Source organism: Neolamprologus brichardi, chromosome 20 (genome assembly GCF_056152115.1).
Source record: "Neolamprologus brichardi isolate AB-2024 chromosome 20, ASM5615211v1, whole genome shotgun sequence".
Taxonomy (NCBI): domain Eukaryota; kingdom Metazoa; phylum Chordata; class Actinopteri; order Cichliformes; family Cichlidae; genus Neolamprologus; species Neolamprologus brichardi.
Genome location: NC_142123.1, coordinates 2993523 through 3019843, shown reverse-complemented (window position 1 = coordinate 3019843; position 26321 = coordinate 2993523). Strand labels below are relative to the sequence as shown.

The window sequence follows — 26321 nt, the reverse complement described above, 5'->3', positions numbered from 1 at the left end:
ACAGAACATGTCCTATATGTCATTTGTCATAATCACATTGCTTTACTTGCCGTTAACATAGCTAATCTATTTTTGCATTCTTTTCTTCATGCTGGCATGGTTTGTGTGCGTGTTTGTATATATGTCACTCTACAGGATGGTCCTTGTAAGACAAGTGCAGATCGTCATTCTTCATCAGGGTAAGTGATATCATTGCAGTCTGATTTCCATATAAATGTAATCTCAGTACTGAGTGAAGCTGTAATTTGCCATATAAGGACTTAAAACATACTCAGAGACTTGGTTTTTCTTTTAAATTGAATTCATTTTGCAGCTAAGTAGTAGTGCAAAAAGATTATGTTTTTTAGAAATCATAAAAGAGTCTTATGATGTAATAATGTTTTACATTTGAATCCTTTACAATTTCACATTAAATGTTGAGTGAGAGCCTTTAAACTGCTTCGAACATGGCTGATGTTATTAGATCATTTGTGGAAGACTCCTCTGCATTTTTCCCTGTGTTGCACTAGATTTTAAACACTGTGGCCAAATGACAAGCCTTTATCTTTAACCTCCTAGGACCTGGCATCCACATATGTGGACATCACATTTTGGGTTATTTAGACCAAAATACTCAATTTTGCTCTACATGGGCCTGATATCCACCTACGAGGACATTATGCTGCTACTGTTCTATCAAAATTTTAAACAAATATCCTCATATGTGGCTCTTATTTTTCTTAGAAACAAAAATTAGGAAAAAAAAAATTGGTAATTCTTTATTTTTACATTCATCGGGTCCCTATATGCCCAAATATCAAAGAGAAATTAAAAATGCATGCCGTGAATGAGTTCGGGTCTTAGGAGGTTAAAGGCTCATTTTGGGTAACAATGCATAGTCTCAGTGATCTTTCTTTGGCAGGTCAGGAGTATTTGGTTTTGGTTGTTGTGGTTCAGCCAGAAAAGTCCATTGCACTGTGTGCTGACCTGCAATAACACGCTGACAGAAACCATAGTTCAGGTGGTTTTTGTTGGATGTTCTTCTCATTGACAGTCTGACCCTCAGGGTCAGAGTCCTCGTGCATAGAACTGCCGGTATTGAAAACAATGAGAAGTTTGCTTCTGTTTGGGCCTCTGACTAACGTGCCACATTTGGAATCGGACACACTGGTGTTTGATCTGTGCTTCATAGACAGGAACTTTGCTCTTATTACCAGTGATGATTCTGGACAGCCATTCACAAATGCAGGTTAAAGCTTTATTATGCGAAGGATAATCCATATGTAAACATGATTCAGGAACACAGACATCTTCTCTGGGCTAAAGTTCATTTAAAATGGACTGAGGCAAAGTGTAAATATGGTCTGTGACAAACAAAGTTTAATGGGAAACATGAATGCTGAGGCACCACACTAAATAGGGAAGGGACCATCCAGTTTGTTATTCAAATTCAAATTTTATTTGTCACATACACGGTCATACACAGTACGATATGCAGTGAAATGCTTAGACAACTGCTCGTGACCTAAAGAAAAAAAGAAAAGGCTATGAATAAGATAATTGAAATATGAAAATTAAAAAGGGGTAAAATTTAACTAGGAAGGAATAAAATAAAATAAAATATATAAATTAAAGTTGAAAAATAAAATAACTGTACAACAAAATACACAATACACACAATAACCTGCATCTCTGACAGTATGTGGTTACATTAGTGCCTATGTAATAATAACCCTGAACATCTGGAAAGGCACCATCAGTGCTGAAACATGTATACAGGTTTAGAGCAACACATGCTCCCATTCAGATGACATCTTTCTTAGGGAAGGTCTTGCATATTTTAGCAAGACGGCGCTAAACCACATAATGCATCTTTTACAACAGCGCTGGCTTTTTAGTAGAAGACTCCAGGTGCTGAAGAGGCCCACCTGCAGTCCAGATCTGTCACCTATTTAAAACATTTAATGCATCATGAAATAAAAAATACCACAAAGAAGACACAGGATGTTTGAGCAACTAGAATCCTACATGAGACAAGAATAGGACAATATGCCTCTCCCAAGAGTTCAGCAGCTGGTCTTCTCAGTTCACAGATGTTTACAGACTATTGTTAAAAGAAGAGGGGACGCTACCAAATGGTAAACAGGGCCCCGTCCCAACTTTTTTGAGACATGTTGCTCCAATGAAATTCAAAATGACCTGATTTTTGAGATTTGGACATCATTGCATTCTGTTTTTTATTTTATTCTATACAGTATCCCTACTTTTTCATAATTGAGTTTATACATTTATACACACTTAAGATTTACAATACAATTTCTAATCTCCATGACACCTTTAGGTCTATACCAGCCAGTGGCGAAGACCCCTTGCAGCTCTTAGCGAATGGAAAATTAGAGAAACTTAAGTCTCAGAGACGAGCTTCCAGCCAGAAGTCTGAGAAACACCAGTTTCAACTGAGCATGCTTCAGGTGAAAAAATATAGGAAACACCAACACCCACTTTATTACTATATATAAAGTATATTCATGGATATTAAAAGATTAATAGCAAAGAATAAATGCGATTATTTGTCTTGTACTTAATAGGTGTCCGGCAGTGGGGACAATATGGTGGACTGTCAGTTGGAGACTCACAGCAACAAGATGGTGACATTTAAGTTTGACATTGAAGGGGATGCACCCGAGGACATAGCAGAGTACATGGTACATTACTGTATATTCCTGTAGTTTGCACTTATTTTGAAAAGTATTGTTTTCATTTTTGATGACTGCCGTTTGATAAAACTTTGCAGGTGGAGGAGGACTTTGTCCTTGATGTGGAGAAAGAAACATTTGTTGAGGAGCTCAGAGCGATCGTTAAGAAAGCCCATGAAATTCTTCAGACACATTCAGAGGTACTATCGGTCTATCCTCTTTAGTTTTTCTGTTTTGTTTGAATGATGCTGAATCTGAGAAAACGTGAATATATATACAAAATGATAAATCCTTATTTTCGTACTAGACTGGATCGACTGACCAGTTACAAGTCAGCACTCCCACTTACTCCAGTAGGTTTAAGCATACACAAATGTTCTGGTAGAATGGGAATATGTTCTATGTGATGTTTACAACTTATAGTAAACAGTAAACAATCTTTACGGTTTCTCAGTGGACCCAGTGCCCCATTCCTCCCCAGTGGGACGTTGGCGGTTCTTTATCAACCAGACTATCCGCCACAGAGACTCTCTGTCCAGTCAGGGAGCAACCACACCATCACCCACTGCAGAGACAAGGATTCCCCAGTCTCCTAAAAGAGAGAAAGGTGAGCACTCCTGGAGTCGGTGTTATTACTTTGGCTTATTAACATGGCCCATTTGGCCACATAACAAAAACTTAACTCCGTGTTCATTTCTGCGGCTGTAGAAAGTGAAGGATCCCAAAGTCTGGAGTCCTTGAGTGGAATGAGCTCTCCTTCCTACCCCACCCTTTCTGCCACCTCCCCCCCAGACTCCACTGCTTCAGTACCTACTTCCATGAGCCCCTCTGCTACCGCAGCCCCTGCTCATCACACAGCACCTGAAACCAGGCCTGGACCAGCCTCTGTCCCTGTCACCATCTCAGCTGGCCTTATCTCAGCTTCTGCTGACCAACTTTCTATTGCTCCTTTAACTACAGCAACATCTGCTGCTGCTCCCGATGCTAACCTCACCAGCTTGTCCACTGCTCCTGCTGTTGTGTCTCCCTCACCCATCACTATTCATCCTGATAACCTGACTTCTCCTGGAACCAGTGTTTGTTCCACTGCGAGTCAAAGTGTAGATGATACTCTGATCTCTGCTTCAAGGCCCCGTATGTCTGCCGTGGACCCATCTTCAGCCTCTTTTCATTCCCCTTCTCCTGCTGTAGTCATCCCTTCTACTGTAAGCCAACTTGGCATAGAGCAGCAGCAGACATACCCCCAAGTAGCCCAACCAGCCCCACAACAGCCACACCAACAGCTACAGTCTGCATCACAGCAGCAAGTACCGTCACCACAACAGAAACTGCAGTCCCAACATCAGGTGTACCACGAACAAGTACCACTACAGCAGGAACGAGCACTTCAGCAGTCTCTCCAGCAGCTGCATCCGCAGCAGCTAATTCAAACACAAATACCACTTCAACAACAGCTGACTGAGGTGCAGGGAATGTCTCAGCATTGTCATTCAGAGGTGTTACAGCAGTCTCTGCCTCTGCCACCTTTTCCTCAGCAGCCAACCGAACAACCCCTTGTTCAACAGCAGACATCAACGTTTGCCCCACAGTTGCTGCAGCAGCCTCAGTTACAGCAGTTACAACAGCAGATTATGAGTCCTGCTGGTCCACTGCCCCCCAAACAAGCCCACATCGATCAACAGCAGCAACAGTTAAACCTACAACAGACATTACACTTACAGCAGCAGCAGCTACAGCAGCAACAGCAGCAGATGTTTATGGGTGCTGCAATTTTGAACCCAGATCAAAACCAAATGCTGCCCCTATCAGTTAGTCAGCAGTTTCTTCAGCAGCAGACACAGCTAAATGTTTGCCCAGTACCACAACAGCAGGTCCCACAACAAACCCAAGTGCCTGTTGAGCTGTTATCACAACACATACAGGCACAGAAACAATCACAATATACTGAGCAACAACAGGAGATGGTTAAAGCTGTGGACACACCCCTCAAACAGCTGCAGTTTCCACTACAGAAGCAGTCCTCCTTACAGATGTCAGAGTCAGAGGTGTCCACGGGAGAGACAAGTGTCACAGAGGACACGGGGAGTTATTCTGCCCCCTTTCATCCCTCCTCTGACTCCTCTCTGCCACCTCTGCATCTGGGAACTGCTGACACCCCCTTACCCACATTCTCCCACGTAATGACGCCATCCCCTGTTCAACCTTCCTCCGTAGCCGAGTCAGACAGCGAAGGCCCCCCCAAAATTGAATTTGTAGACAACCGCATAAAAACCTTGGATGAAAAGCTAAGGAATTTGTTGTATCAGGAATACAGCAGTGGGACAGCGCTGGCTGGGGGAGCTACCTCTGGCCCAACATCAGCTGCCTCCACATCAGCAGGTGGTGATGAGTCATCAGAGCCACAGTCAATCCACCACTCATCTTTCCCCCCACCTGCCTCCATCTCAGATACTTCCCCACAGTCCTCATCCTCCACTACTTCCTCCACCACCTCCCGTTCATCTTCCACCTCTCCTGACCCAGAGAGAGAAGGAGGTGGAGAGAAAGCTTCCAAAGAGGTGCCAAACTCTATGGAGTTGGACCCAGTGGAGCAGCAGCTTGGCCCACGACTCCTCACCACCTCTGTCTCATCCAGCCCACCCACCCCTCTTCTGCCTCCCAATCAGGATGACTCTGCTGGGCACCAACGCCCACCTGTACCAGGAGAACCAACCATTCTTGTGAGTGAATACCACAGATTAGATTTCAAGTGAATTCTCCTTCAGTTTGTCTTTCACTGTAGTGAATTATAATTATTGTACTGTTTCAGTGTGTAAATGTGACTCCACGATGTTTCAGCTGTCCGCGATTATTTGTATTATATAAATGTTTGAGTATCTCTGCGTTTCTTTTTATATCTCAACTCCATGCAGCCACTCTTAATTGTCTTAACTGTTCTAGGCTGTACCCTCACATTCTGACACCAGTGCCATTGGAGACGCATCATGGCCCCCCAATCAGCAACCGATCCCCCTCCGGCACGGACAGCAGCAGCACAATGCAGGAGGTGGATATTTTGGCCTAAACCTGACATGTCCTAGTATCAGAAATCCTGTTAGCAAGAAATCCTGGACTCGAAAATTCAAAAACTGGGCATGCAAACTGCGTCACTCCGCCAGCTTGTTCAAGAAGCCCAGAGTCCAGCAAGGTAGCGTCCTTTTAGGGAGTAAACGCGCGCGAGAGAGAGCGAGAGCGAGAGAGAGAGAATGGGATGTTGGGGCATGGACCTAAATCTAATATCTAGTACTAATTTTAACATAGCAAAATAACTTTTTTAACCTTTAAGGCTTTAAAGTTAATGTTAATGGATATTAATGTTTCCAGCTAAATAATACTGTTTTATGTATGTTTTTTTATTTGGTTATAGTCCCCCCCTGTAAGTCCCTAGTGTTGACATCACTGCATACATTACTGTTTGTTTTTATTTATTGATTTTTCCCCTAAATTCCTTTTTACTAAATTTCATTTTCTTGGCAGTCTTTCTTTTTGCATGACTTGCTCACTCAGGGGCGAGAACAGTGGAGCGTAGAGGAGGGTGGGAGATTGGCACAGTGTAGGAAGAGTTTGGCATCACAAATCTGATGTCCTCCCAGTGCTGATGAACTATGGAGTAAAGACAAGCTGTGCCTGTGCCAAGGAAATATTCCTTCACATCACACCTCCCTTCATTGTCCCAAGTCCACAGGCACTGCCAGCAACAATCATCTCAACTGCACCTGCTGACTCAGTGTAGACAGCGTAATGCAACTCACATCATTACACAGATAGCATAGATGCTAAGTTACCAAGCCGATGTTATGTAATTAGCATAGATGCTAAGTTACCAAGCCGATAGCATAGATGCTAAGTTACCAAGCCGATGTTATGTAATTAGCATAGATGCTAAGTTACCAAGCCGATGTTATGTAATTAGCATAGATGCTAAGTTACCAAGCCGATAGCATAGATGCTAAGTTACCAAGCCGATGTTATGTAATTAGCATAGATGCTAAGTTACCAAGCCGATGTTATGTAATTGTTTGTAGTTCAGAATACATATAGGCTTATCCTGTAAACTCATACACAGTAGCACTGCTCCAAAACAATAATATATGATGTAGCTGTAGTGAAGTAAGTGTAAAATATATAGTGAAGAATGTTAGAATACAGTGTGTGCATTACCAAAGGATTGTAAGTTACTGCCGGGCTCTTTTGCACACGTTTAGGCTTTCCATCATGCTTTTCAAGTATTCCAGTCATCTTGCATGTAATCGTGTTTATGTGTGTAAAGTGTGTAGCAGTAGCTTAGATCTTCTGTTACAAGAGCACATGCATGAGCATGTATGTTATGTTCTACACGCGTGACTAATAATGGACCATTACCTGTAAGTAACACATATACCAGGCTGTATATATTTTATGTTGATTTTTATGTTTTATTTTTCCCTTAAAAATGGCTGTGGTGATCCATGTACACACTCTAATGTCGTAATCCCAAACATCAAACACACTGACCAATATCACTGTTGCTCTGACAGAGATCTTAAATGTGATATTGGGCTACATTGTCTAATGAGTGGGTGGAGCAGTGATGACTTGGTGAGAATGAGAGAGTGGATGTGTGGGTGGGCTATACTGTATTTAACTGGTATTTTAAAATATGTTTTTGCTTTTAATGAATGCATTTACCACTACTCCCCACACCTCACGAAGTTTTTTTTAACAACTTTAAATTCACAAAGACCTCATTTTAAAATTGACATCCACAGAAAGTATCTTTACACAGTTTACAGACTTGCATGCATGTTAAAGAAGTCACGATGTCCTGTGATTTGAATGGCCAATTCTTAACACTGTGCCTTTGTGTTTGTTCTCCGTGTCTGTCCTTTTGCATTTGTATGTCTCACTGTCATGTGCATTTTTCTGTTTCTGTTCCTTTCTTGTATGTCTGTATCATCATTTGTGTGTTTTTTATACGTGTGTTTGTGTTTTTGTACCTTTGTCCTTGTCTATCCCTTTTGTTTTCATCCCTTTCTCATTATCAGAAGCAGATTCAAGCAGTCAGCTGTTTAAAGATGGAAAGGCAGGAGCACCACTTAATCCACCGCAGCCTTTTAAAGGACGTTTTCAGGTAGGAGCACATTAGCTGATTCTTGTTAGCCTCAGTCTTTGGGACAGTCTGAACTAGGGCTGCAACCAAAAATTTTGGTAGTCGACTAATCTGCCAGTTTTTCTTTGATTAGTTGATTAGTCATCGATTAATGTTTCATATTCATGTTTCCAGGTCAAAATAATGACCCAGGAAACGCTTAGCAAGCATCATCCTGAGCAGTTTCTGACAGTTAAGCTAACATAAACATGACAGTACGAACATTTACATAAACAAGGTATCAGTGTGGCGAACTAACTTAACTTTCTAAAACTGACCCATTCAGAGTTGATGTCACAGCTCCAGGAGGCCAGCCTTTTAAATGTTCGTGCACGGCAGTATTGCTGTTGTGAAAGGAAAGCTCCGCTTTGCACAGCCTGCATTTAACTTTGCTTGTTTTCTGTGAAATGCTTTCATCTGTTTCCATTTTCTGCTGACCTCCTGTTTTGTAGTTCGCACCACATTCTTTTTCCTTAGTATTGTCTGCAGTCTTGGCAGACGATATAGGTGATCCTTCCCCCATAGCTTCCTGGAGTGTATTGCAGTTACAAAAACACATTTACTTGGTATTAGCATATGAAGCGTTGACAGTAAAATTTTACATCAACTAATTTTTATAGTTGAGTCATGAATTATGCCGACAAAACGTTGCAGCCCTGGTCTAAACAAGCAATGACGATTTCCCACATTATTAATCACCAGGTGACTCCAGTGCCCCAGACCTCTCCTCCAAAGGATCGACCGTCGGGCCATGGTGGCACTCACAGAAAAGTTGGCCGTTTCTCTGTGACCCAGACTGAGACTAAGAAAGATGACAGGCAGACTGACAGCTCGCCAGTGTCTCCTGATTTGGTGAGGGAGAGGAGGAAATCTCGGGCAAAGGAAGGAGATAAAGAAGAAAGTAAGAGAACTCCATCAATGGCCCACGCTGCTCGAGGTCCTGGCCACAGCCACTCACCCCTTGGAAGCAGTGATGATGATGATGAGAGTGAGCTGGAGGATGAAGACCTGCGGAAAGAATTACACAAGCTCAGAGAAAAGTAAGTCAACAAGGGAAAGAAGTTTTATTATTGTACAAGACTTTTGCCTCTCCGTTTATTGAATTTTCTTCTTTGTGTCTCCGTTTATTTTTGTTTCTTTCCCACAGTTCATAACCGTTCTCTTTCTCTGTAGGCACATCAAAGAGGTGGTTTCCCTTCAGGCTCAGCAGAACAGAGAGCTCCAGGAGCTGTACAGACAGCTTCGTTCCCTCAAAGACCAAAGACAGAGTCTGCCTGCCTCCCTATCTCGTACCCCTCCTCTTCCTGCAGCGCCCCCTGCCCTCTCACCTCGCAGGCCCAGGCCAACCAAAACAAAGTTTCGGCCCAGGCCTCACTCTCACGTAGACAACAATGGAGTTACACATGCTGGTGAGGCTTTTACTATTTCTTCCTCACTTTCTTGTTTTGTTTTTTTATATCTGCTCTCTGCGAAACTGTGTCTTGTATGTCTCATCCAGGGATTCAGCAGTCAAGCAGCTTTTCAGGTAGTGAAAAGAATAGGCTTTCACTGTACTGCAAGCCAGCGCACCTTACTACGCTACCTGCTAAAAGAGGTACGGTTTATCCTAGTAGTGCTACAAAAATCGGGTCAGCATACCATAATTAATGTCAGTTGGTGCCATAACGAGTCGCCTTGTTTTTCCACAGATCACAGTCCTCTAAGAAAAAGTACATTCACAGACGAGCTGCACAAACTTGTTGATAATTGGACAAAGGAGACGGTGAGCACCACCCCGCCTAAGCCTTCACTGAATCAAATTAAGCAGATTCAGCAGGTGCAGGAGTTGGGAGGCTGGAGCCAGGGAACTGAGGTAGGACTACACATGAAAAGTGTTGTTGGTATATCAGGCATGTCTTTCTTAATAATTAATTATTTGGATAAATAAACTTTATATATTTCAAATGCATTTTACTGAAAACTGTGGCTCATTGTTTATGAGAGGAATAAAATCTTTTTTGAGTGTGATTTTGAATTACCAAACAATTCTTCATGGTTTTTGGTGACGATGATACAACTAAGTCAGAAAGCTTTAAGAGTTTTCGACAGTTTCTTGAGCCAACAGTACCAAAAGGTTTGTTTTGTTATTGTAGTCATAGTCTCTAAGTGTTTACTGCTATATTTGTGCAGGTGGCTCCCCCAGGTTGGTTTCCAGTGGCACAGGCGCCCACAACCCCTGCCAGTTTGACTGTGGCACCCTCTTCCCATTACACGGGTGGAGGAAGCCTGTCCACCCTGCACTCTCCAGGACCTCCACCACAAACACACATGGCTCAAGTCCCGCAGATGCAGCAAAGTTTACACCTTCATCAGTCTCTCCCCCTCCAGCAGATTAGCTATCCACAGTCCCAACTCTGCCAGCAGATACCACAGCCCCTGATGCAAACTCCCATGCAGTCTCAGTCTTTATCACAGACACCACCCATCGCCCAGCCTCAAAGCCAACCGCTGCTGCCTTCCCAAATGCCCACATCACCAGTGTCCACAGCTACATCTTTGCTGCCTGGTAGTGGTACCGCTGCACCCACAGATAGCGCTGCTGCTGCTGCTGCTGGTGGGGCATTTTGCTCCTGCTCCTCACCCTCTTCCACCTGTTCCTCATCGTGCTCTACTGCTGCTCTACCTACCAGTGCCAAAATTCACCAAACACCCCCCACCTCTACTCTTCCTCTGGGACAGAAATGAAACCAGGTGAAGTGTGAGGCCAATATGAAGGTCCAAGAGATGGACGTAAAGCAGATCCATTTAGAGCGTTAGTTCTGTGTACGTGTGCGAGAGTTGTGACTGCAATGACATATGGGTTCTAGTGTACTTGTGGATGTGATGGGAAATGAATGTGAAAGAAAGGTGATAGGTTGTAGTATGTACAGGCAGAGGGTAATGTGGAGCATGGCTGGGGTTTCTGAATCAGTATTGAGCTGTATAAAGTCTTTGATGTATGAGTGTGTGCATTTATGAGTGTGGGTGGATTATTTGAGTACATATCACTTCTGTCTTTGGACACAAGATAACATTAACGTTTTTGTTTGCAAACCAACTCAGCGGGACCTGAAATCTCCCTAAGCAGAGACGAGAAGGACAAAATATTTGACGGCGTTGACATTTTTCTTTGGATTTGTCAACGCTTACAGTGAAAGGACTATCAATTTTTAAAAGTGCAATTAGTAATGATCATCTAAATTGATCAGCACGTATTGTTTTCATTTGTCTTTAAGGCATAAAATATTTTTGTAGAAGCACAATGATTAATACCTGATGCATAGGGGATTTTGTTCATCCTATTTTAAAACTGTAAGCCTACAGATCAAGTGTTTCAAAGGCAATCAGAAAAAAAACCCCAAACTGACAGCAGCATGTTTCAGAGGTCAGCACTTATCCGGCTATCCATTTAACTGCAGTGCAAACAAACACACTGTCGAGGTGTCGTGTACCTGTACAGCATGTGCTTGATTTTCTATTGTTTTATGTTTGTAACAAAATTAATATGACCAGATGAATCCATAATATGATGGTAAATTCAAATCTGCCATCTCTGTTCAGTAAATATTTGGGTGCCTTCGACCCAGGACTGCATGATTTTATGGCCGGCTTGACTCGCCTAGTGCAAACTGCTTGCACTTGCTGTATATTCATGAATCTCACAGTTACTGTTTGCAGCCCATTGAGGTAACAAGTCATATACATTTGCTTTCAATATGATATGATTTCACATTTGACATTTTCCTTTATTTCTGCTGCATATCATCTATACCAGTGCTGAAGAGGACGATTTAAAAGGAAAAGAAAAAAACTGCCAAGTTATCATTAACTAAATTATAAAGGTATTCTCATATTGCCTTTTTCTAAAGATACTGCATTTTTGTGAGCGTGTGAGTTTATTTTTTTCTGTGTGACAAAGTGTTGTAATAGTCCTGGTATATTGCATTAATTCATGCATCAAAGCAGCCTCTCAAATGTCCCTGTATTCAAGTGGAATTGTTTACGCTGCCTATGTTTTAGGCTTACTTTCTAAAAAAAAAAAAAAGAAGAAGAAGAAGAAGAAAAGGAAAACAACAGAAACAAAACAAGTGAGCTCTTCAGTCATACACCAGTTCTAAGTTTGATGTTCAACACCAATGTGAGATCCTCACATGCTCATGTGTCAGCTTTGTTTGGCATTGTACAAATTCCTTGTTTCAATTGTGAGCAATTTAATTATTAAATATAGCCTGTTTGAATTCAATGATCAGAAGATGAAATGTGGGCCACTGTGCTTTACGCACACAACTAAAGGTTTACTCGAGTCAAACATCCTTCATTTCTTGATTTCTTAACTCATTTTGTAGATGCAGACATTCAGAGTAATATATCACCAGCAGATATATTACTGTACACTCTGACAGCTTATCAGCCATACACACATTAGACCATCGATGGTTAGGTGTTAATACATTTTTTTGGTCTAATAAATAGCCAGTAGTCAAAGCGGTATTTCTGATTTATTAATAATAGATTGTGTGCCACAGAAAACAGGTGATTTAACAGACAAAGACTGCTAAATGTAAATCAAAGGCATGAAACACGAGTGGTTAAGAGGAATAGTTCATGCCAAGTGGTATGGTTGTTCAGAAGCGGCATAATCTAGAATATAAATTTACAGTACTCAGTATGTGTTGCTTTTCAAGACTACCCACGTTTTCACAGAGATGTACTGTAGTTCATTATTAGTGGAGGTGTGTGTGTTGTCATGTCTGATACTAACATGCATCTAACAAGCTACAGCTTAATGATTATGACTCATGAAGAGAAGCTGACTTTGTCCTTGAAGTGTTACCAAAATGTTATCGAAAAGACAAAGATTATTTTTGTATTTTGGAATGAGGTTGTACAAATTGTAAAATTGTGTTCTCCCCGCTACAAATCAGAGGTTATTTGAAACTAGAAAACTGGTTTTCATCCATGTTTACGTGGGACTCCCTGTCTTGCTTTAACTCTGACAGGCGAAGCTCATTCCGGATCATATTCAGATCATTTTTGGTTATTTTGCCATCATATTTTAGTTTTGAACCACTGCAGCCCAGATGGTACATAAAGCAATGACACCTCACCTTCCCACTGAGCTTTAGGTCACATTAAATTAAATTAAAATTAAATTAATACAAATTAAACAGAAAATCTGGGGGCTCCCAAAATGGCACGATTGAGAACCATGGTTAAAAAGTACATTTGGGCAGAAAAGAAAACTAAAGGAATAATGTATGTTGCGGGTGATTTAGCCTCTGTAAATTCTAACTAATTCATCTGTTGATTTTATTTATGTTTTGTAACTAATCAAAATAAATGATGTCAAACATCAAATGACACCAGTGTATAGGAGGTTTATTTGTACCGTAAGTTCACTGGGCACGTGGGATGTTCATATATATGCTTATATATGTGTTATTATGATGATAAAACACAATAATCATTTGTAAAACAAGTCAAACCTGGGCTACATTGCTAATCAAAAGTTTTTTTCTTTAATTTCATGACTATTTACATTGTAGATTCCCACTGAAGGCCTCAAAACTGAATGAACAGATATCGAATTATGTAGTAAATAAAAAAGTGTAAAAAGTCAAAACATGTTTTATATTTTAGATTCTTCAAAATAGCCACTCTTTCCTTTGATTACTGCACCCCCTTGACATTCTCTCATTTAGAGAAGCTCATTTAGAGAAGGCCAAAGGTTTGCAGGGCTGTCAACAAAGCGAAGACTTGCTAATTTCAGGAATCTAAAATATAAAACATAATATAATTATTTATCCTTTTTTTGTGCTACATATCTCCCATATGTCTTGCTTCATTTATTTGATGTTTTCGCTATTTATCTACAATGTAGATGAGAAGGTGTATCCAAACTGCTAGTCTGACTGGCAGTGTATATATATCTGTTAGTGCCAGACGTTTTTCTCCATTCTCCAGAAGAGCCTCACAGATCACAGCAGATAACACCACTTGACCTTCGGTGCATTCCTGACCTGGAATCGCTGTTAATCATAATGCCAGGATGTGAGAAAGAGTGCCAGGGAATAAAAACATTTTTTATAAATAAATTTCATAAGTGATGAAGGGCCTTAGGCAAATTAAAAAGTGAAAAAGATTATTTGAATTATAAAATATATGTACACTTGAATCACAATCCTGATGACGACACTCCACCAGTTGCACTCATAGACCGATGTGTGTGATTTGCATTTCTTAAAGCAGGTTCAATAAAATGACAACGTGAAAAATAATGACGTTAAGTACAAACTTTTTAAATTATAAAATCAGGTTACTCAACGTTGGCAATAATTATTTATTTTACTTGAAAAGAAATATCCGTTTCAAATTATAGTTTGTATTCTGACTGACATAAAGTGTGAAGGGAAAAGAGATTAAAAAAATAAAATTAAACGTTATGAGAGTGTGCAGTTATTTGACAAATCGTATGTACTCGCATGCTGATAATTATGTAGTACATTTCTGTTTCTATGAGATGACGGCAAAAATACATGTTTGCAGCGTCTCCTGACGCATAGAAGTGAATTTCCGCACCGTAACGTAGTTTCCTGAACGCAACTCAATTTTTGACTGTCTACAACTTTATTGTCCCCGCCACGGCAGACAACGACGAACAACGGTCTGACGTTACTACCTTTGAAATGGCGTCGATGCAGTTAAATACGATGTTATTTGTTGTTGTTTTGTTAGTTTAGGTCGCTTCGTGCTACAATTTTCTGGTCCATTGTGAATTTCTGGACCTGGCCTTTATATTTGGGCATTACAAAGTTGATAAGCAAAAATGTGGTGAAGCAAATTGTTAATACTTTACGTTGCATAATAAGGCCGCAGCTAACCCCGAGCTTGCGTAGGGATTACAACGGCTTTTCAATAGTTGGCCCAGCCGCAGCTACATTTTGGTGAGTTGCTATCGTGGAAAGAAAAATCCAAACGTTTTAACCAGCAACGACGTTTTCCTGGCTGAAATATACTAGCTGCATCAGATACATATAAGGGTTCATTCACGCTTCGTAGCTACTTTTGCTTAAGTTAACATCTTGGCAAATAATTTTCTTCTCTATCTACATCGCTTGCTAACGCGGCTAACGTTAGCGTTAGCCTACTTGCTGTATGTATAAGTGCGTTGATAAAGCTAGCAGCGCAACATTCACTATGCATAGTGTTTACAAACGGAGCTAACGTTAGCGTTAACAGCTGTTGAGCAGAAGCGATCTTGAATTTTCGTCCGGGATGAGTCTGAGCTTATCTGCAAAGATTAGTATTTGACCAATATGCACCGATACTCATTAATTCATGTACCACCGAAACAAAATGCTGATCATTCAAGTAAACGACTAAACTTATTCCTTATGACGGGAACAGAATTTATATGTTGCTCTAATCAGCTCTCTACTAGCGAGTGTGGGGTCATTATGGTGAGCTGCTAACAAGTTTTGTTTTGTTTTTCTTTTTTCCCTTTATTTTAACAGGTTTTCAAGTAAACCTCTGGACATGTGCATCAAGTAGAAGAATCTGAACGTGAAGTGACAGATTTCACCAGCCTTACCATTAATACACAAATAATAATTCCTTTTGTTGATTAATTAGTCTCTCCTCACTCGTTTCCATTAGATTTGAAAATATTTTACGTAAATATCTTGCAAAAAAACGCACTGAACATGGCATCAGTGCCCGTGTATTGTCTGTGTCGTCTGCCATATGATGTGACACGCTTCATGATAGAGTGCGACATTTGTCAAGACTGGTTTCATGGAAGGTATGATGTTTTTGTGCTTTGACCCACTTTATTAGATTTATGATGAGGTTACATCTGTTGTCTTCACTGTAAAATTTCTGTGTCTATATATTGGGTAATGGAGCCATTCATTGTTTATACAGATATTCTTTGTTTTGATATAAGTATGCTTTTTGTGTAGCTGTGTTGGAGTAGAGGAAGACAAAGCGGCTGAGATTGACCTGTACCACTGCCCCAACTGTCAGGTCACTCATGGGCCTTCTGTTAGTAAGTTAACATTTCTTAAGTAAAACTCTCAGGGTTGGTGTTATTATTAGTTACTTTTTCATAGGAATGTACAGGTTGAAAACTGTTTTCTCCATTTTCTTAGTGCGCAAACGCCGGGGTGGCAATAAGCAAGTAGATGGAGGTGCCACTGGAGGAAGAGACCCAAGTAAGCCTGTTAAGACAGGGAGCGCACAGTTTGTTAGGGAGCTACGGAGCCGAACCTTCCCGAAGTAAGTCTCACCTGCCATCCCGCTAAAACAAAAGTTTGAAGAAAATCATGGTTTGTGGTGTGTTTTTCACATTGTAAGAACTTAATGTACTATTGCTGTTATAATATCCTGGCAACTAATTTCTTAGTCAACTAAACAAAGAAAAAAATGTTGCACATAGTACTCCAAACACACAAGAAGAAGAAAAACACTTAAACCGATGTTAAATATGATATGAAAACGTTACTTCAAAACATGTTCACGTTTTATTAAAATGTGACAAATTAACATCCGAAAAACAAATAAACAGCGACTGAAAAGTGTGATACACTGTGCCATGCATAATGAATTCCCTGGCCATCCAATAGATCTCTCCAGCGTGTTCCAGGTCTACTCCGGGGCCTCCTCTCGGTAGGACATGGCCGGCCAGAACACCTTACCCTAGAGAAGCCCGCCTTAACTGGCTCCATTCAATGTGGAGGAGGAGCAGCTCTACTCTTAGCCCCTCCCAAATGAACTCCTCACCTTATCGCTGAGGAAAAGCCTTTTCACACCTATGAGAAAGCTCATTTTCGCAGCTTGTTCTCACCTTTATATAACTAGAAATAATAGTGTTGACAAAAAAATCAGGCAAAGATGAACAGTTTAATGGTGTTTAATGACGATGCTCCATCTGGTGGCAGATGGCTGCATAACATTTAGGACACAACAATTTACCAGCATCTAAAATGTAAAACAGATAGTAGGGCTGGGCCATATCATACCGTTCACGGTAATACCGGTATAATGTTGAGCAATAATAAGAAAATGAAATATCGCGATAGAATACGGGTAAAATGCGCATGCGCAGTGCCGTTGTTTTCATACGCATATGGCGGAAAAAGCATGGCGGCGACGGAGAATGAGAAGGGCGAAAGCGGATCGTTGAATGAAACGGATGAACCAGAACTGGTTTGTAAAAATGTTGCAACTTCAGTGGTGTGGAACTGGTTTAGCTTTCGTCCGTCAGATACACAACAAAGCACTATTTTTGGTAGCGCATGCTAGCGGGCCGTCGTTATTACCCTGTTGTTTGGAAAATACGGCACACTTAAAATCAATCCTTTGATTTTTCTGAAAATTGACAGAGCCCCTTATAATCCCGTGTGCCTTATGTTTGAATCCTGGTTGTGTTTACTGACCTCGAAACGATTTTATGTACACGGCGCTTGAAAATCTGTCAAATGTTTTAGTACAACTTTGCTAAACTACAAACCCGCACCGCTTGATGGATTGTCGGTGCATTACGGCTATCGTAGGCAGGAGCCTCGCGGAGTGATACGTACTGTGCTTCAACATAATATTACCATATTGTGTGTGTATAACCTCTTTAAGTTTTGTGGATTTTATACATGGTTATGCTGAGGATATGTCGGCCAATTTCCACTGGAAATGCCTTTTGGTTAAACTGTCAGCGAGGAATTTGCACTGTTACATTTTTATATAACTTTAATGCACATAAAAACAGCTGCTTGTTTAAGTGAAAATACATTGATGGGGTTTTTTGCACTAATAAAGTTGTGGAGTTGTAAAGTATTTTGTCTAGTGTCAGTTATATCGTCAGTTATATTGTTATGGCAAATTTTCAAATATATCATGATAAATATTTCTGGTCATATCGCCCTGCTCTATTAGGTAGATTATAGTGACAGTTAGTTGTCTGGTTGACTAGTTGCTAACATCCCAAATACATTGCTATTAAAGTTGATTGCATTACATTCTACTAGTCTTTATCTAACACTGGTCTTGAAACTGGTTGGTGAACCAGCAACACCGACTACTGACTGAATAAATATTATAATTTCAGGAATTTAGTGGTTGCTGGTTTTTGCAAGGACTTTAGGTTGCCAGCCAGTCGCTAGTCCTCTGTGTATGTGTGTGTGTTAGTAAGGGTGACTGGTGTTATTGTTATTACTGCTTACTCCATGTGTCACTATTTTAGTTAGCATCCTGGGTTTTTGATCTTTAATGTAATAACACTGTAAATCACTCTGTCCTATTATTGTTTTTTTTTTTTTCTTGTGATCAGAGTGAAAACGTACTTTTTGTTTTTCTGTGACAGTGCGGATGAAATATTGTTAAAGCCTTCAGGGGCCCAACTTACAGTTGAGTTTCTGGAGGAGCATTCATTCAGTGTACCTGTCATGGTTCTGCGGCGGGATGGCCTGGGTATGACCCTACCTCCATCATCATTTGGCGTCAGTGATGTGGAGCACTACATTGGTAAAGTTTTGATACATTTACAATTTAAATTATGGTTAGGTTGTGTTTTTGTAATCGGTAAATTTGTTTTTGTTTGCTTTTTGTTAAATTCAGGTTCGGATAAAGAGATCGATGTAATTGATGTTTCACGCCAGTGTGATCTGAAGATGCGTTTGGGCGACTTTGTTGAGTACTACAACAGCCCCAACAGAGACAGGGTCCTCAATGTCATCAGCCTGGAGTTCTCTGAGACCAGGTATGAAAAGACAGTCAGTCATTCTACTAAATATACGTTTAAGTAACACATTGTCGTTACTGGTGTGGAGTTTTGAAGACTAAATAAAAGTTTTGGACTTATCTTAGACTGTCGAACCTGGTGGAGACGCCTAAGATTGTGAGGAAACTTTCCTGGGTGGAAAACCTCTGGCCCGAAGAGTCTGTTTTCGAGCGTCCCAATGTGCAAAAGTACTGCCTAATGGGAGTGAAGGATAGCTACACAGACTTCCATATTGACTTTGGAGGCACCTCAGTGTGGTACCATGTCCTCAGGGTAAGTGGAGGAATTTTAATTGTTTCAAAGGTTTCTGTTCACATTCCTTTTTTGTGTTTGTGTTTTAAATGAATAGTTTTGCATCTTTTTAAAAGCTTCCCTTATTGTGCTTACTCAGGGTGAGAAAATCTTCTATTTAATTTCCCCCACCCCTGCCAACTTGGCACTTTTTGAGCGATGGAGTTCATCATCTAACCAGAATGAGATGTTCTTTGGGGACCAGGTTGACATGTGCTATAAGTGTTCTGTCAAACAGGGAAACACCTTGTTCATACCAACAGGTAAGCACTAGGGTAATTCTTTTTGTTAGAGCAGAGCTTTGTTTTGTCAGATATCTCAAACTAATTACATTAACTCAGCTACAATATGAATATCAGGCATTTCATCTGGTTTCTACATGGGCATACATGATGACAACACAAAAAAGCCGTAGAAAATAAGTAAAGTAGAAACTGTCTATGTTTCTGTGGCGGAGTCTTGTTTCTACCAAGTATATTGCAACAATTCAGCTTATAGTTCAATATCCAAACAGAGGTCGAACAGCTTTTAAAAGTTACCAGTGAAGAGGAAGAGTGATTGGTGTGCATTCTTTCTCTCTTTGATTTAGATTATGAAAGCAATAACATGCCACAAAATGATTTGTGAGCAGTAAAGATTACAATGGTGTTTACAACCCTGTTTTTGTGTATGCACCATAATGCCTAAGCTACATTTCTATATTTATACACTCTTATATTTATACACAGTTGTGTAAAAGCCTTGTTTTGGAGAGACGAGTCAAAGCTGAGAGAAAATGATCTGCTTATAGTGTGGATTTTTATTTATTTATTTTTTAACCAGGGTGGATTCATTCTGTGCTCACTCCAGTGGACTGCCTGGCTTTTGGAGGAAACTTCTTGCATAGTCTTAACATTGACATGCAGTTGCGGTTAGTTTTTTGATAAACTTATGTATGTTAAGTATATTTCATTTAGCATAATTGTATTCCTTTTGACTGAAATGTTGAAATGTCAGTGTTTAGATATGGCGGACGAAGGAACTTGCACCCTTAATTGTTGTGGTTCCTCACTTCTTGTTCCTCAAACCTGAAGTTCTGTATTTGGTTAAAATTACTATACTTGTGGGTTGTTGTTGTTTTTTCTTGTCTGCAGAGATATTTTAACCTGGTGGCAATAAACAGCTTTTTGTGATGTGGTATTGTTTAGGGCTTATGAAATAGAGAAGAGACTAAGCACAGCAGACTTGTTCAAATTTCCCAACTTTGAGACTGTGTGCTGGTATGTAGGAAAGCACCTTCTTGATACTTTCAGAGGTAAGGGCTTTGGCTTTTTTTATGTTTTTATTTGAACTACTTGACTGGTCTGTGTTTGCTGTTAATAATTGTTAACTTTGTGGTGTTTGGTCTGACAGGTTTGAGAGAAAATCGCAGGCATCCTGCCACTTACCTGGTTCATGGGGCGAAGGCCCTAAACAACGCCTTCCGCAGCTGGACCCGCAAAGAGGTAAAACCTTAAACATTTGCAATGTAATGTCCCATTTTAGTCCTGGTTTTACTGATTCTCTTATTGCTCTGTTTATTTCCTTTCTAAAGTTGACTTTGAAATATGGGAAGTTTTTTATTTTTTAATTATTAATGTTTTGGCCCAGAGAATGCTGATTGGAGCAGAAATACAGCTCTACAATTGTTTTAATACATTAACTTTAATGCAGTAAAATCTATAGTGTCATAAATGATTACATAAAAGTTACTGCATGGTATTTTTCTTGTTTAGAAGCAAAACATTAAATTGCAGCAATGATGTTAAGAAAACTGCTAATTCGGGATGTTTTTATTTGCTCCCTAGCAAAGAGTTAAATGAGAAAATCAGTTCCACTTTCATGTCTGTCTGCTTATACCTCTGAAGCTTGTTTGTTTAATCAGTGTAGAAATGACGTCCTGTGGCTTCGCCACGGTGTTATGTCTGTTATGTCTTGGTTCTGAGCACTTGCCAGACAACTAGCAGAGACTCAAGGAAGTTACCGATCACTGACAGGAAATACTGCTGCATGACCAAAGTCATTACACTAATCTGACCCCTCGGCAGCCATCATGGCATTGCCCTCAGGCTCTCAGCCCGTAACTTTTCCTTGTAACATCATTTGTGTAAATGTAGAGTCTGATGTAGTGACATTTCTACAGTGAAATGATATATGTCCATTTCCCCATTGTGACAGTTTGTAATGTGTGAAATAATGATAAGAATAATAATCATAGTAATATAAAAAGAGCATAGTATCACTTGTAGCTTTGGAAAATGTTGTAAGGAGATGATTGATGATTATCTCCTACACTCAGGCTTTAGCAGATCATGAAGTGGAGATTCCAGAAACCATCAATACTCCGGCGCTGGTGAAGGACCTGGCCAAGGAGATTCGTCTGGTGGAGGTAAATGACATCACTGAAAGCTTGTTTTAATTCTACAAATGTTAATGTTTAAATGTTTTTCGTACTCTTTCTGTGTTTTAATGGTTTTAAAAAATAACCTGTTTTTTCAGGATATCTTTCAGCAAAACATTGGCCGCACTGGTCCTCAGTTTCCTGGTTCGCCACTCTCCAAAGCTCCCCTCACCACCTCTCAGAATTCAGGACGGCCCCCTGGAAAAAAGAAAGGGCCCAAGCCCAAGGAGATGACAGGGGGTGTTGGGCCCCCAGGAACCAAAAAGAAGAGTCAAAAGGGACTACTTAAAGCAGAAGCAGGAGAACTCGATCTGATTGAGATCCACACCAAACATACACTCAAGAAATTTCAACCTGGAAAGTCGAAACACAAGAACAAGGTATGATGTTTGCAGATGTTTGTGATGATAATGGGAATGCTTATCCAGCATTTTCAGTGAACACGTTTCATTTTCATATATCCTTATAGTGATGATCTCTCTTTGCAGTTGGAGTTACCATTAGAGGAGTTTGAAGGGAAGATAAATAAAAGCAAGCTGAAACTTGTGTTGACCAATGGAAAAATTCAAGGGTAAGCTTTACAGCCATTTCAAGGGTTCCTGTTGGTTCTGTGATCTTACTACAGGTTGATGTGTTTACCTGCTGTTTTTTCTGGCTTCAGTAAGAAGGATGGCAGCAGTAATGGTGCAGGAAGTGCTGGAAACTACAAACATCTTGCGACGGAGGGATCCAGTCTGTCCGACTTGGAGTCTGAGGATGAGTTGCAGATTGATGAGACCCCACCTCCACGACGGAAGACAGCTGGACTGAGTAAGAAGAAGAAGCTGAGTGGTAAGTGTATTATGCATTCTTGAACGAAATATATACATGTGTTTAATCTGTTCATTCATTTATTCATCTATTGCAAGTAAAATTGATCATACTTAAGTAAAGCTGTTTGAATGCTGGGACTAATAACAAAATGTGGTTTCTAATATAATTCAGTAGTAGTTTCAAAGCTGTAATTTAAAGTGTTAAAATGTACCTTCAGGTCTTCCTAGAAAGCTGCCCAGAGCCAAACCCTGCTCTGACCCTAATCGCATCAGAGAGCCCGGAGAAGTTGACTTTGACATTGAGGTGAGATTATTATTGAAACGGCCATCCTTTCAGCTCTTTGAGTTCCAATTCGAATGTGTTCTTTACTTATAACAGTCAGAAAAGGTCAGTCCCAAAGATTTAAAGAAACTATTCACTACACTATAATTAATGTTTCATAAATTAGAGCAGCTCACTTATATTGATTTTGTTATCCCCTGCTGAGCAAACAAAAGCTTTATTTCATAAGACAAGCCATGGAGTGTTGACAAGAACTTGATGTTCAGTTTTTAAACAATTGATGTGGCTTCAGGAGGACTACACCACTGATGAAGAGGCGCTGGCTGCTCATGGAGTGAAGGGTGGTGCAGGGGGCATTCTGGACTTACTGAAGGCTAGCAAGCAAGTGGCAGGCTTGGACTCTACAGCAATCGGGTAAGATTGCCTGGATCATCTGTGTGTTGGTACTTTTAAATAATCATAATAAAATGGTACTGTGTGAAGCTGTGCAGCTGAAACACCCAGAAAACTTTGTATACCTTTGTTCACCTCAGAGTGGAGGCGGGTGAAAATGACTCATATTGTTGATGAAGTCATCTTGAAAACCTTTTTGTTTTACAAATTTGAAATGGGTTTGGGGTCCCACTTTGTGTAAGAGTTTTATATTGCGAGGTGATTAGTGATGAGCTGTGTACTTTTCTCAGTGAGGAAGCCCCAGCCTCTCCCAGCACTCGTGATGCCATTCAAGGGATGCTCTCCATGGCCAACCCCCCTTCGTCATCCTCCTCCTCATCCTCTTCATCTCCTTTGTCTATATCTGGAGGCCTGACAGAAGGATTAGGGGTCGTCAAGGAAAAGGGGGGCAAGGCTGTATGGGTGACAGGAGGGGTCAAAAAGACAGCAAATTCTGAGAAGAAACCTGTCATTCAGCGACCTGGAAAACGTCCAATTAAACGACCAGCCCGTCACCTTAGTGACGAGGAAAGTCCAGATGAACAGGAGACTCTGGGAACTTGTTTTAAAGATTCAGACTATGGTGAGCAGTACAACTTTGATTAATTTTCCTGATCAAGCCAACATTTAATTATGATAATTTTTTTTTAATTATGTATTTATTTTTTTAAGTTTACCCATCCTTGGAATCTGATGAGGAGGATCACACCAACAAGACTAAGATGAAGCGGAAGAAAAACTGGGATGACACACCATGGAGTCCAAAAGGTAAACATAGCAGAAGGATCGATCAAATTTCTTTTTAGCTTTCTGATGTTTAGTCACTCAATAACTTATTTTCATATACAGCCAGGGTGATGCCCACCCTTCCCAAACAGGATCGTCCAGCCAGGGAGGGAGCTAGAGTTGCCTCTGTAGAAACTGGCCTTGCTGCAGCTGCTGCCAAGCTGGCACAACAAGTGAGTGGGGGGGAACTAATAAAAAAAATCTTGTCTTCTAATATTCCTTGGAAAAGATGAAAAACTTTGTTGTTTGTGCAACAGGAGCAGCAAAAGCCTGCTAAAAGGAAGTACACGAAAAAGCAGCGTCCCCCTGCTCCTGTCATCACTCCACCTCCTGTTCAGACCGAGCCAGCCCCACCCTCTCCAACACCTGCCCCAGAGTCTGCAGCAGACGCCAGCCCAGACAGAAGAGTGGATTATTACTCTGCTAGTCTGTTGGACCATGAATATACAGCAGGACCAGGACCTTTTGGCTCAGGAGGACCTAGAGGCAGTGGAGCCATGGCTCCGGGTGTATTTCTTACATCAAGAAGACCTTCCCTGTCTCCACAAAATAGCAGCTCTCACTCCGGTGCATCCCCCGCAGGTTTATCCAGTCAGGGCACAACAGGAGTTGGTCAAGGTGAGCATAAACTTGAGTAACTTTAGTTTTGACAGCATAATTTCATATTTTATAAAGTTTATTTGTTTTGGTTAATGTTTCCCTTATACTTTGATTTAGGGAAACGTCCAAAGAAAGGTCTTGCGACTGCAAAACAGAGACTTGGAAAAATCCTGAAAATTCACCGCAATGGCAAACTTCTCTTGTGAGAGGTGTTGGAAATGTGGCTGAAGAATGAGAATGAAGAAAAGACCTGAAGTAGGTCTGAAGGAAAAAGAGACAGTAATCTATATTTTTTATTCCAGATAAATTTGTTTACTGTTTTTACTCGTTACCGAACCTCACAAAAAAAGTTCTTGTCCTACACCAGTTACTCTGCCCAGTTCTGCTCACCCTCATCTGCATAAAGGTATTTTCGGAAGCACATGTGTGGTTTTAAGTGAATCACTGTAATGTGCCGGACAAGCACTTAACGTGGTAATTAACTGTTAATTACCACCTATTTGACGTCACATTTGAATTTCAGAATGTCAGGTGGACATTGATTTAACGTGGTAATTCACAAAGGCAAATGGTTTCTTTTGTTTAGGCCATTTTAGAGGTTGTATTTATGTTTGTACTATCCATCATACATTTTTTTCTTTTTTTAAAGGGAAAGAAAACAGTTAATGTGATATTTGTATAGGCCCCTTTCCCATGCAGAAGATCCATTGGTGCAAATACTGAGTTGTAGTATTATTTTTGTTTAGTTTCCTTTTTACCTAATTTTTATTACAATAAAGGTTGTACAAAACTCAAGTGTGTGCATATAATATGCGACATGTATTAATTCTTTTTGAGAAATTTGGCCCTGATGTTTGTATAGAAAATAGATCTCCATATATTGTAGCTCTACCTATGAAAGCTGACGTGCTAGACTAATGCCAGGACTTACCACCATTATTCTATTTATTATTTTCATATTTATTTAACAGGGCAGAACTTTTGCCATCTCTTATCCTGTTTTATGTTGTATGTTTTTACAACCTCATCTTCTGGTCCCCACGTCAAGTATTTTCAACCACTTTATGCTTGTACAAAAACTGTAGCCATTGCTTTGTTGTCACTGTAAATACTTGTAATATTTGTAATTAATATAGCTGCTTAAATGCAGAACAATTTTAGACTTAAAAACAAACAAACAAACAAAAAAAAAGGTTCCTGCATGTTGCCGTAAATTGCGCCCCGGATGTTAGCAGGACTCTTGGGTCAGAAATAGAAATGTGTTTTTGTATCACAGAATGTACTAGTCCTAAAATGTTGGCAGAGATGTAGATTTAACTTTGTGAAGGTGCAGGACATGAGGTGATATGTAAATATATGTTGTAATTTAAATTCTTTTCTAGTTCAAAAACTTTCAGATCTTTCGTAACATGACTTGTACATTATACATTGCTGTATTTGGGAAATATCTGAAATAGTTCTTTTTTATATTTGTATGCAGTAACTCTCATGCTAAGTCCATGTTGTCTTGTTAGTGTTATTGGAAGCGTGCTGGAAAATGCCCTTGTTAAATTTCATCCATTTAGTTTTATATTAATTATTGTTGATTTTCACTCTTGTGTTGGTGTGAACTGTGCATTTTAAACATGATGTGTTTTAAATACGACCTGGAAAAGATAAAATATACCTTGGGCAAAATTTCTTTTTTTCTTTGAGTTTATTTGATTGATTGCTGAGTCACCAAAAGCACTACCGGTGGGTCTTCTGATTTCTCATGTCTGCTGGAGAACCAAGGTGTCAGTGCATTCATGAAGGTGTCATTTAGGAACGTTTTTGAATACACAAACAAGGAATGTTGTGTTGTATTAAAAACATCTACACTTAATGATTTTTTTTCCAATAAAAGTACAGTTTCATTAATTGTAGAGATTAGCAACCTACTTGGGTATTTTTAATAAAGGGTGTAAACATATTTTCTCATGGTTTTTTGATCTATGAATTACTGTACTATTATTATTTTTAACATCTTAACATCCCACAGTTTAAGTTTAGGGTTGAATACATTTGTTAATACAATGTCCAGTC

At 40.1% G+C, this 26321-nt stretch overlaps 2 protein-coding genes across 5 annotated transcripts in view; both read left to right on the top strand.

The window, feature by feature from the left end:
• wnk3 (WNK lysine deficient protein kinase 3) overlaps positions 1–13221 on the top strand; it is a 37781-nt gene extending 24560 nt beyond the window's left edge. For 2 of the 4 annotated variants that reach the window (XM_035905493.2, XM_006785615.3), the window contains exons 12-25: positions 136–179; positions 2321–2450; positions 2568–2684; positions 2774–2875; positions 2983–3028; positions 3130–3282; positions 3384–5395; positions 5616–5721; positions 7739–7824; positions 8545–8882; positions 9016–9251; positions 9341–9436; positions 9531–9694; positions 10012–13221. In XM_035905493.2, coding sequence (XP_035761386.2) covers positions 136–179; positions 2321–2450; positions 2568–2684; positions 2774–2875; positions 2983–3028; positions 3130–3282; positions 3384–5395; positions 5616–5721; positions 7739–7824; positions 8545–8882; positions 9016–9251; positions 9341–9436; positions 9531–9694; positions 10012–10566 — 4185 coding nt within the window. In that variant the 3' untranslated portion in view covers positions 10567–13221. Of the gene's footprint in view, positions 1–135; positions 180–2320; positions 2451–2567; positions 2685–2773; positions 2876–2982; positions 3029–3129; positions 3283–3383; positions 5396–5615; positions 5863–7738; positions 7825–8544; positions 8883–9015; positions 9252–9340; positions 9437–9530; positions 9695–10011 lie in introns of all 4 variants that reach the window. The other 2 variants (XM_087834354.1, XM_006785616.3) reach the window with 2 other exon arrangements.
• Positions 13222–14493: 1272 nt separating this feature from the next.
• Positions 14494–26208, top strand: phf8 (PHD finger protein 8). The gene is made up of 22 exons (XM_006785617.2): positions 14494–14804; positions 15375–15661; positions 15822–15907; positions 16011–16137; positions 18218–18378; positions 18472–18613; positions 18721–18907; positions 19026–19188; positions 19748–19835; positions 20113–20219; positions 20318–20409; positions 21243–21332; positions 21443–21724; positions 21833–21915; positions 22006–22175; positions 22375–22460; positions 22732–22853; positions 23123–23454; positions 23544–23639; positions 23721–23830; positions 23915–24275; positions 24375–26208. The coding sequence occupies exons 2-22, from the start codon at positions 15564–15566 to the stop codon at positions 24461–24463; spliced, it is 3072 nt and encodes a 1023-aa protein (XP_006785680.1). The 5' UTR covers positions 14494–14804; positions 15375–15563; the 3' UTR covers positions 24464–26208.
• The last annotated feature ends 113 nt before the right edge of the window (positions 26209–26321 follow it).